General features: G+C 33.3%; 1 protein-coding gene across 2 annotated transcripts in view; it reads left to right on the forward strand.

Moving 5' to 3' along the window:
* The first annotated feature begins 3,456 nt into the window (after window positions 1–3,456).
* Window positions 3,457–12,624, forward strand: part of zmym4.1 (zinc finger MYM-type containing 4, tandem duplicate 1) — a 44,169-nt gene continuing 35,001 nt past the window's right edge. For both annotated transcript variants that reach the window (XM_056479517.1, XM_056479518.1), the window contains exons 1-4: window positions 3,457–3,628; window positions 8,459–8,791; window positions 10,603–10,637; window positions 11,521–11,685. In XM_056479517.1, coding sequence (XP_056335492.1) covers window positions 8,581–8,791; window positions 10,603–10,637; window positions 11,521–11,685 — 411 coding nt within the window. In that variant the 5' untranslated portion in view covers window positions 3,457–3,628; window positions 8,459–8,580. The remainder of the gene's footprint in view (window positions 3,629–8,458; window positions 8,792–10,602; window positions 10,638–11,520; window positions 11,686–12,624) is intronic.

The raw sequence follows: 12,624 nt of genomic DNA on the forward strand, positions 1-12,624 counted from the left end.
TTTGTTCTCATGCAATATGTGTGAATGATTGTTAGACATTATAATACAACTAAATTGTAGGTGTTATGTTCTGATATACATGTGTGTGTTTATATACAGTAGATTTTAAATAAAATGTTATTTATTCCTAAAGGTCGCTGTACGTACTGCAGTGGTTAAAGGGATAGTTCACCCAAAAAATTGGGTGAAAAAAAAAATACATTACTCCAATAGATTTTCTTTATCTGTTCAACGAAAAAGGGAGATATTTTGAAGAATGTTGGAAACTAGCAGCCATTAGCATCCATAAATCTAGATATAGAAGTCAGCAGCTGCTGGTTTTCAACGTTTTGCAGAATATCTTTATTTGCGTTGGACTGAAGATAGAAACACTAACAGGTTTGAAACACGGATGTGTAGAAAATGATGACAGGATTTTCATTTTTAGGTGAACTGTCACTTTAAGGATTGTAACTTGTGTTTAAGTTAAACCGGGCTCATTATTGATACGTACCGCTATATAAATTTCTGGAGAGCGCCAAATACATACCAGGAGGCACGTTTTTTTTGCAGTTTTTGTTTTCACAAATCCACCAGAGGCCGCTGTGTACGCTATTTTAAATCTCAAATTTCTCTCGTGAGTGCCATTCGCGCCTGCTGTTCTCGTGTAAATCTACCAGAGGCTGCTGTCGACTGACTAACTGACTGACTGACTGACTGACTAACCGATTACACCCACCCACCCCCTTCCTTTAACCCAATCAATAGTGTTTTCAAAAGCACCAATTGACTCGATCGCTCACTTCCCTAAACCCAACCAACAGGTTTTCAAAAGCAATCCAGAAAAGAAAGGCCTGATTTTCACCATGTTTTCAGGTTTTAGCCAGACTTGAACGCCGTCCTCGAAGCAGCCAACTTTTCTCTGTGTCTCAAGTCCGCCGACGTACAGGGCGAGCCACTGGAAATACTGGTAACAGTGGAAAAGTCTTCCACATGAAGGTAAGCAGTCAGATGGTAGCACGAAAAGAAACAGAAGCCATCAGCGGGGTCATACCGCCTCATAGCGTTCATTTTAAAGACGAAATGCAGCCATATGTACCTCTGGCTACATAATTCGCGATCTCCAGAAATGTATACCGGGTACATGTTCACAATGAGCCTGTGTTGGTTTTAGTAATCATTCCAATTGAGAATTAAACTGGAACTAAACCGAGAACTGACTAATTAATATCTTAAATTAGTTTCCAGAATGTTTTCCGTTGGTTAACCAGGAACGTTTTCTTGACATTTAGGTTGTCTTGTTATTTTGCAAAAACTGAAAATATTTGGATCTTTAAATCACTTTATTAAAACGAATAGAGGATATAAATGATAAAATGATTGCTTGATCCCAATTGGCCACATCGGGTCCCACCCCAAAATTCAATTCCCTATACTGGCAGTTGCTATTTAACGACTCATTTGTTTAAAGAAGTTTATGTTTAGCTATTTTCAAATCGAGGAGGACCCGAAGACTAGAGAATATGTTTTCAGGATAAAGACAAATAATAAACCATGTTATATGAAGCAATTTTTATAGTTAATCATTAGTTGTTTGCTCATTTTTCTGAGTGATGTTTATCATTCACTGTGTATGATAACAAGTTAGCAGTTAATCAGATTCGAGAGATTCACATTTCAATCTAACAGACGTAAACTAACATTAGCAATGGAATAATTGTGTTTGGGGCAGGAGAGAGGCTGTGGCACATCACGGATTCACATGGTATATCATATTGATAATAAGAGTAGGACTTCATTCTAAACTACAAAATGTGTATTTTCATGTATATGTTCACAATAAAAACAAAACATTTGTTTTTAAAAATAAAGAAAAGCAAGAATGATTGTTTCTTGTGGCACAGTTACAATTAAACACAATTCAGCATATTGCACATCTACAATGCAAATGCTATTTATCTCTTTGGTTCTTCAGAATGTTTTGGTTTTTTAATATATTTTGTGTGTTCAGCTGACACAAATTTATTCTTTCCACCGTATGAGTTCAGTTATAGTCATCCCTTGGCTACCCCTTGTATAAAATTTGTTCTGTCACTCCCTACTACTGTTTTTGTGAAGAAGTTAACATCATTAATGGAGGACACTTACTGATATGTGGATTCTGCCCTGTTGATCATCTTCACATCCATTTTTTTAAGTTCCCACCAAACTGTGGATAATTGAGATCGTAAATTCATATAATTATTAATCACCTGTTTCTAAATGGTCTGTCTCTAAAAGTGAGGGGCAAGAACATTTGGGCCAAATGTGGGTGATAGCTGGCACATGTGGCGTTTGGCATGGCTGAACATATATGGGCCAGATTATTTTTGACATAAACATTCAGAATAGGCAGGAATGTTCTTCGATCTGGTTCACAGCTCCTTTTGCAGTATGTGGGCCAGTTAACAAAAAACACATACGATCATAGTAAGGATCAGCTATGGCTGACATCGGTATATCAATATCATTTGGAAAACACGCGAAACTGAACAAAGATGTAACGTGGCACGCCACACTTCAGTTGCCAAGATTTCTGTGCTAGTTTGACATTCTTCCCCCGACATGCTTCAGGTAAGTGATAGTTTGGCATTTAAAGTGAGTTTACTTAAATATTCAATGTTAAATTTTAAAGTTAGAACTCATTGAGTGATTGGTTATTCATTTAATTAAGAAATACGTCGAGTTAAATTTTCCTCTTTAAACGTGGTGTTTACGTTAGCTCTCCAACAGTTTGCTGTTTAAATTAACGTTAGCATTAAAGTTATTGCTAATTTCCAATTATGACACAATGCATTTTTTTATTATAGATAAAAACTTTTTTTTGAAAATGTTCAGGCACGTTTTAGTGTGGTTTTAAAATAAAGCGGTCCCTTAGGCCTAAAGACTAATTTAAGTGAACTCAACTGCTCGAAGAAATTGATTTGCACGAAGTCTAGATGGGATACAGCTCCAGGTACGCACGTCGATATGGCATTTTTGTGACACTGTACAACAATATTTTACTTTACTATGAGGTTTGTGAGAGGGAGTAGACGTCATTAAAATAAAATTTAACGGACAATCTAATAAATAATGTGAATAATACACCGTATAATTACTGTTTTACTGTTGAGGTAGGCGTTAATAAAATACAATTAATGCATAATTTAATAAATAATATAAATAATTCTTGTTAGGTACTTTATTTGTTAAACGTATAATTAAACATAATTAGAGTTGGGTCGGGATAATAAAATACAATTTGGACAATTTAATAAATAATGTGAATAATACTCGGTATACTGTTTTTACATTACTGCTGGGGTAGTGGTAGGTGTTAATAAAATACAATTAATGGATCATTTAATAAACAATTCTCGTTTCAGGTCGCAGCTGTATCTCTTCTAGCAACAACCCCACCACGTGTGTTGTGCGCATCTCCCATAATTCCCTGCTGCACGCATAGGGGGAAGTGGTTTCGCGGGAGAGCCTGCTAGTCTTTCCAGCTAGTTGATCCAGTTCAACTTTGTCCCTTCATCTGATGTATTGATGCAGAAATGAGCTATCGTGCATCCTGCAAACGTCGTGTGCTATTACTCGTCTGAAGGGGCTTGTCAACAATACACGTGTGAGTGCTTTAAATTGAGTATATAAACAGTTGGCAACAGTGGCCCGCGTGTTGTTTATCATCTGTGCAGAGATTCGCTGCAGAAACATGCATGTCTTACAGTATTGCTCGTTTGTATACGGTATTCTAGTTTAATAATTCTGTGCATTCATGTTTTAAATGTACATAATGGATGGTTTATAGATATAATCCTCGCGAGTTGTCGTGTTGAGCACAATAGACATGCTCCTTGCTGATGCAAACAGAGGTTGATGCGAGTTTAAGGGGGATCTGAGAATGCATAGAGGTAAAGTTGGTTTTATATTCGGATATTCAGGCATTCTCCTTAATAATATAATTTCAGAAAAGTATTCTTTACAAATTCTAAATAGGAATATCATCATAGCAGCAAATGACTATCAAAGTACAACATTGTTCACAGTGAGTTAGATAGTGTTAATGTTCTTTAGAAGTCATACGTGAATGCTAATTCTGATCAAATATTCAAAGTAACATGGTAAACAATATAGAGACTTTTAAATGAATGAATGTGCGAATATAAAACCAACTTTACCTCTATTGAGAATGATTAAGCAACGAGTGACATTATTAACCAGACATTAAGGAATAATTGAGGTAAAGTGACACGCTCCCTATAGTGTTAAACGTTACTATGATCATTTGAATATTCGGTATGAGATCAGATGTGAAGATGACTTCAAAACAACATTAGCACCATTTATTTGACTGTGAACTTGTACTTTGGTAGTCGGTGGCTGCTTATATGGTTTTACTATTTAAAATTTTACAAAAAATACTTTTTTTATTAAGGAGAAAGTCTGAATGTGTGAATATAAAACCAACTTTACCTCAGTGGTAAAGTTGCTTTAAATTGACATATTCGTTCCCATTATTGCTTACCATGGTACTTTGAATATTTGGGCCTGAAATCACATTAAGTATGACTTCAAAACATTAGCACTATTCATTTGACCGTGAACAAGGTTGTACTTTGACAGTCACTGGCTTCTAATGTGATTCACAATCTGTTATTAGCAAAGAATACCTTTCAGAAATGATATTATTAAGGACAAGTTATGAATGTGAGAATATAAAACTAACTTCACCTCTCAGTTAACCAGAGTATATGTACACCCACTGTACATATACAATTGTAATTATGTTTACCTGCACACTTCTGATTACTAATAGCAACCTGTACATATATTAATTTATTGTAAATCTCTGATCATAGTCAATACAACCTGTATATAATGTTGATAGTACATCCATCTGTAAATATCACCATAGTTTTTCTATAACTGCACTTTATAAGTTATATCTGTATCCTGCACTTGCTGCTATTGCACTGCTGGTTAGACCTAAACTGCATTCCGTTGCCTTGTACTTGTACATGTGTAATGACAATAAAGTTGAATCTAATCTAATCTAAAAAAAAGATGCATGTTTATAATGTATTACTAAAGTGTTTTCTGCAATAGTAGCATGGTTAAGAATTTAAATGTTAAATTAGTCATTTTCTGAGGTGATGTTGTGAAAGCAGTGTAGTTATGAAAGACTAACCTATGCATTATGAAACAGTAATTAATATTACAAAGCCATGTGGGTTTGTTTTGGTTAGGCATGGGCTGGTATATGATTCTGATTGTATGATAACCAAGGATAATAATATCATGGTTTCATGGTATTGTGAATACTTCTCTAAAATATATCTATATTTTTAAATGTCTGGGTAAAAAACAAACACCTTTCCCCCTTTGTACACAATATATTTTAATTTGGGAAACATTTAAATATTTTGGAGCAGTAAACATGTCAGGCTAAATAATTACAATGAATCATTCACTTCTGCTGTCTTCAATTGTTTCAAAAACACAGGTTTCTTTATAATTTAAAACGGCATCTTTAGATATCTTTAATGCTGGAGATACTGTTGTCCTAATAAGCTTAAAAAAATCTTACATATATCGTAGGAACGGTATAAGAGAAAATGTTGCGATTTTAAAACCTTGACTTTTCCAAACCGCAGTATACCTTGAAAATAGTTATCCCATGCCTAGTTTTGGTAACTTCACTTTAATGATTATGTGAGTAAAATGCTAAGCTTTTAATTGGGGCTGCACGATTAAAGGAAAAAAAGATCACGATCTCAATTCGACCCTACACACAATCTTAATTCAGCTTTTCTACGATTCAGCCAATTATATTTTCAAGGTCAGGAGAGAAGCGTAAAGGCAGTCGCACAAGTCTTCACAGCAACATAACCACCTTCAAAATGGCGTTAAAAGTGTCACATACTGTATTTATAAGGTATAATTCACCCAGAAATGTCATTTCTGTCTAAATTTAATGATGTATTCGTGGCCGCAAAATCACACGTGAGCTGACCGCAAGCTGTTTGTTTACTTCCGAGAACGTAATTTAAAGTCTGTTCCAGTCCACCATAACGACTGTACAAAATGTAGCATTTTAAGCAACGGTAGAGCTACACATAGGCCTAATATTATTGGTGTTGTTTTACCATATGTTTGAGAATTAACAATAATAATAGCCTAGAATATTAACCCTTATTTTACATCTACAGAATCGTGAGAAAATCTTGATTTTAAGCAAAAAAAAAATCGTGATTCACATTTTCGCCAGAATCGTGCAGCCCTACTTTTAATTGTAACCTGTTATCACTGTGTTTGCCTTTTTTCATAAAAAAACCCCAAGACGTTCATTGAAAACATTTCACGTAATCGGAATGAATGGATTTTATGGATTCATTCAATGAATTGTCAAAAACTGTCCGTATTTGCAAAGGTTGTGTAATGATTTTTAACAGTGTAACAACAGCTACCAACAAACTAACGTTAAACCATAACACATCATGGAAACGGACATATCACCTTGCAGCCCCAGACCTGTTGCTCACTGAGGCTAAGCAGGCTTGAGCCTGGCCAGTGTAGCACGCCCGGCGTTCAGCTGGCAGTGCTGCAGTTTAAATGTCTAAAAGAGAAATATGAGACGGTCAGAGTTTTGTTGCTCCATAGTCGAGTTTCTCTAGTAATGTTTATTACGGACATTTGATCACAATGTATTATCATTCAGATTTACTTCTATGCTACAGTAATACTTATAACAGTCTTTGCAACATCATTAAACAGTGTATTATGCACAATTATACATATAAATAGTTCATTCATAAACATATTATTCACATACAAGTTATTACTTACTCCCTATAAACTATACTTTATCACATTGTTACGGTTTGCTTCGTAAGGATTAAACATTTTGCATTGTGTCCATTTAAGCATTAAACATCTCTAGCACAGTATCATACCTCTGCTCTGCATATATGGGCTAGCTCTGACCAATCCACATGTAAACAAATCTGTTTTGTTCACACAGTCTGTGTGAGTCCTAATGCCCCAGTAAAGTGAAGGGGACACTATACTGTCAGTGGGTGCTGTCTTTCAGATGAGACCTTAAATCGAGGTCTTGACTATTTGTGGTCGTTAAAAATCCCATGGCACTTCTGATATTGCTGGGAGATGGCGCTGCAGATGTGCAGTCATGGTTAAACGTGTGAAACAATGCTTGCACACAGTTATTTTTTTGTCCACCGTTTTTTCTTTCATTGGCATTATACTTACCGGCAAAACCGAAATGTCCTCACACCGCAGATTTGAAAGACGCCGGCGCTTCCTCGTACTGTTGCCTCACTTCACCGCCGCTCACCATGTTAAAGTGTTGAATGATGGTTAAGCACCCCCTAACTTTAGAGCATAGTGATTGGATATTTACTCGCGGGGAGGAGTTTCCTCATTTCAGCTCGTAGACTTACAGGCACACACAAACAGTCAATTCGGGGAGATATAAAACGCACAAATTATTTGAACGTAAAACCGAGAAAAACGCAATTTACAAGCGCGTATTGAACCGTGGATGTCGTACCGAACGGTTCAATATTATATTGAGAATCGTGGCATTTCTAATATGTGTGTATGTATGTGTGTGTATGTATGCATGTATGTGTATATGTATATTTGTGTGTGTGTGTGTACAGTTGAAGTCAGAATTATTTGCCCCCCTGTTTATTTTTTTCCCCAATTTCTGTTTAATGGAGAGAAGATTTTTTTTCAACACATTTCTAAACATAATAGTTTTATTTTATCTAACTGATTTCTTTTATCCTTGTCATGACAAGATTTTTCAAGACACTTCTATACAGCTTAAAGTGACATTTAAAGGCTTAACTAGGTTAATTAGGTTAACCAGGCAGGTTAGGGTAATTAGGCAAGTCATTGTATTACGATGGTTTGTTCTGTAGACAGTCGGGAAAAAAAAGTATTGTAAAGAGGCTAATAATTTTGACCTTAAAATGAGTTTTAAAAAATTAAACTGCTTATTTTCTTACCGAAATAAAACAAATAAGACGTTTTCTAAAAGAAAAAATATTATCTGACATACTGTGAAAATTTCCTTGCTCTGTTAAACATCATTTGGGAAATATTTAAAAAAGAAAACAAATCTATGGGGAGCAAATAATTCTGTTTGAGTTTCACCGCTGCGCTCTCCGTCTGCAGCCGGTGTCCACAAGATTTTCAACTGAGGATTTTATAGGAGAAACAGCAGAGTCAGGTAAGATGGATACCACTGAGATTGATGCAAATGAACCAGAAATTGAAAACATGCTGATGGAGTGCCATCAAAAATCTAAGGGGAGCGAATAATTCTGACTTCAACTATATATATATGTGTATATGTTACATACTGCATGGAAGCTCATTTTCAATAACCCATTATAGGAGCTCTTTAAAGTCCTAATTTCTTCTTTTTCAGGAGCTAAGTTTGGCCCGTCACCATCTGAGTGAGTTTCACCGCTGGGCTCTCCGTCTGCAGCCGGTGTCCACATAGGATTTTCCACTGAGGATTTTATAGGAGAAACAGCAGAGTCAGGGAAGATGGATACCACTGAGATTGACGCAAATGAACCAGAAATTGAAAACATGCTGATGGAGTGCCATCAGATCGACGATGAGGAGGTGGAGGAAGAGCATGAAAGCAGACCGACAAAGAATCAGAAGGAAGTTGAAGAACCAGAGTGTTCAGCAGAGTTTGTGGTTGCTAAAGTGGAGGACTTCACTAATGAAATGTCCAGATCAGAGGATGCAGGTTGGTTTGAGCTTGTTTATTTTGCTTGCAGCTTTTAATTCAACATATAATGAGGTGCAAAACTGCTTTGATTTTTCTGTGTGTTGATTACGGAGCTTTTCAAGGACAAAATGTATTCTATTTTTATATATTCTTTTACTATTATTTATCTTATGTTTTTATTATGTTTAATGTCTTAATAATTGGTTCAAAATTTAAATGAAAATGCTGCATATTATTTGTGCTTTTTATATAAGAATTGACTTAATTCTTGCTAAAAAACATTTATTTATATTGTTTTTATAATGTTTAATGTTTTAATAGTTTGTTGAAACAGAAATGGATATATATATATATATATATATATATATATATATATATATATATATATATATATATATATATATATATATATATATATATATATATAAATAAAAACTTTATTTATTTTGTGTTTATGTTTTTATAATAGGTTGAAAATAGAAGATGCTGCATAATATTTGTTTTTTTACACCAGAATTGACTTGTTTCTTTCAAAATAATAATTTATTTTGTACTTTATTTATTTTGTTTTTTATTATGTTTAATGTTTTAATAATTAGTTGAAAACAGAAATGAAGATGCTGCAATATTTGTGTTTTATACACCAGAATTAACTTTTCTTGCTATTTTTTATTTATTTTATTTTTTACTTTTGTCTATTTATTTTATGTTTGTTTAATGTTTTAATAATAGGTTGAAAATAGAAGTTGAGATGCTGCGTAATATTTGTGTGTTTTTACACCAAAATTAACTTATTTCTAATAATAAAAACTTTTATTTATTTATTTATTTATTTATTATTATTATTATTATTATTATTATTATTATTATTATTTTATTTTATGTTTTTCAAAGTTTTAGTACTTTCTTGAAAATGGACATGAAGATGCTGCATATTTGTGTGTTTTTACACCAGAATTGACATACTACTTGCAATATTCTGATATTTTGTTTAACTTTTCTTTATTTAATTTGTTTTTATAATGTTTAATGTTTTAATAATAGGTTGAAAATAGAAATTAAGAAACTGCATCATATTTAATGTGTTTTTTTTACACCAGAATTGACTTGTTTCTTGCAAAATAATTATTTTTTTAGTTTTTACTTTCTTTCTTTCTTTATTTATTTTCTTTATTCATATGCGTTTTAATATGCTTAATGTCTTAATAATAGGTTGACAATAGAAATGAAGATTCTGCATAATATTTGTGTTTTTGCACCAGAATTAACGTATTTCTTAGTAAAATTTTACATTTTTTCCTTTATTTATTTAGTTTTTTTAATTATGTTTAATGTTTTAATAGTAGGTTGAAAATAGAAATGAAGATGCTGCATACTATTTGTTTTTTTTTCCACCAGAATTGACTTGCATCTTGCAAAATAATAATATATATATTTTTTACTTTTTCTTTATGTAATTTATGTTTGTATAATGTTTAATGTCTTAATAAAAAGTTAAAAATAGAAATGAGGATGCTGCATAATATTTGGTGTTTTTTTCACCAGAATTGACTTTATTCTTGCAGAATTTTTTTTTAAATTCTTTTTTAGTTTTTATAATAATAATAATGTTTAATGTTTTTATAATTGATTGAAGATGCTGCATAATATTTTAGTTTTTTACACCAGATTTTACTTATATCTTCCTTTTTTTATACTTTATTTTATAATGTTTCATGTCTTAATAAAAGGCTGAAAATAGAACTGAGCATGCTGCATAATATTTGTATGTTTTTTTACACCAGAATTGACTTAATTCTAGCTAATTTTGTTTTGTTTGTTGTCTGAAGACATTAAAATGGAGAAAACAGAACCACCTGCATTGGTGAGCATAATCTCTATATTTATCTATTTACCAGCTTTCTTTTCCTCTTAAAATGATTGACTTTGTCTTTTCCACATAAATAGTTGTATGCAAGATCAAATAATTTGTTATGTTGACACCTTGTGGGCAGTTAGTGTAAAAACTATTCAAAGTGCAGATATTGAAGTCTGTCGCAAAATCCAGCAGTAGACGCATTGTTTTTAGATGATGAAATTCACACACAATAGGGCTGCATAATATATCGTTTGAGCATCAGTCTAGCTATGTGTGCTTCTGCAATAGTCACAAGACATGCAATGTTGAGTTATGAATATAGATGACCAAAAACCACTGCAGAATTATACCATAATAGAGTAAAAGTTTATCATCTGCTTGTGTTTTTGGGGCCTGTGACTGTGTGAGCATTTGATGAGAGTTTAAAGCATTTTGGTAGTGCATAAATAATAATTTTATAAAATTATTTATATGGTGAAGACTATACAGTGCTATTTACCAATTTACCAAATTTATCAATTTCTGTACCTGAATACTGTTGCTCTCTCCAGAAAACCATAAAGCACAGGTCTTTTAATTGAAAAATTTGCTCAATCGTGTTTATTTATGACTGTAGTTTATGTATATAATAAAAATACATAAAATATATTTATATTTCACTCCCCTACAAAATCATCCCAAATAATGACTTTGCAAATTTAAGTTATTTTTAATTAAGCTATTTAATTAAGCTATTTAAGTCATCTGATGAAATTATATCGCAATATGTATCGCAATGTAAAATGTTTCCAATATCGTGCAGCCCTAACATACAGTATGCTTTAGATTTTAATCCCTTAGCCACTCCAAACACTCCAAAAACTAAAATATATAACTTTTATTAATCCAGCAAACACAATCAGCAGTAAAATCTGATATAAAGCCTCAAGCGGACCAGCTTTCTGTGGACCTGCCGATGAAGGTGAAGGACGAGCCGATGGATGAGGAGTACGAGAAAGCATCAGTATCGCTGCGCACAGAGGGAAACATTAAAGATGAACCCGAAACTGCAGCGGTAAGTTTTCTGCTCTTTATTTGCTTTTATTGAAGTATGAAGGTGATGTATGGACGTTTTTGAGAGCATAAAAATACCATATTATGTTTGAAGATATTTAAGAAACATGCTAAGTGAACTTGTTTATCTGAAAAACAATGCTAAAGTCAGATATTCTGCTTTGAAATATGTGTTCTGTGTCAGAATGTCTGTCTTTGTTTTAGTCTCCTTAACCTGCCCACTGCCAGTTTACTAATTAGATCAGATTCGGGGTTATAAAGGTCCACATTAGGTGGTTTTAATTAGCAAATTTTATAAATATTACAAATTTAAACATTAGCTGAGATGTTTACGTTGTAACACTGTTATTGCGGAGACAAGCAATTTGACTCTGCACCAGACGCAATACAACATTTAAATACAGCCATTCAGAAGCACAGAATAGTGCACTCACTGCACTTCAATGAAGTGGTAAGGATTAAAATCTAATTAATGCATATTACACCTTGAGTGACTGATACTTAGTGGTTTGCATTGAGTCACAGGTCTAACATTCATTTTCAGATATGTTTATTTAGGATCTGCTGCTGCAAATGGCCTTCAAAAGTCTCATTGGTAGCATTTAATAGTAAAAAAAAGCACAATCGGTATCTAAGGCTGATCAATGTCTTAGAAGTGTATGCTGTTTAGCTGCGAGACATAGAAACCTTTTCTAAAATTGAAATGTCAGGTAATCGTTTGGAGAAAAAGCTCCTTTTAATATGAAAAATATTCCTTTTGTATTGTGTATTTATGGTGTAGGCTTGATCATCAGGCATGCTCTCATTGGTGGTGTCTATCTGGCAACCTACATCAGAAGAGAACTAATTTTTTTGGAAATTGAACTGCATTATTTAGTTCGACCACTGGATGTCAATCTTACGTATTGCACCTTTTAAAGTAACAGTTTGAGCAGTGCAT

The sequence above is a fragment of the Danio aesculapii genome, chromosome 19 (assembly GCF_903798145.1).
Source record: "Danio aesculapii chromosome 19, fDanAes4.1, whole genome shotgun sequence".
Taxonomy (NCBI): Eukaryota; Metazoa; Chordata; class Actinopteri; order Cypriniformes; family Danionidae; genus Danio; species Danio aesculapii.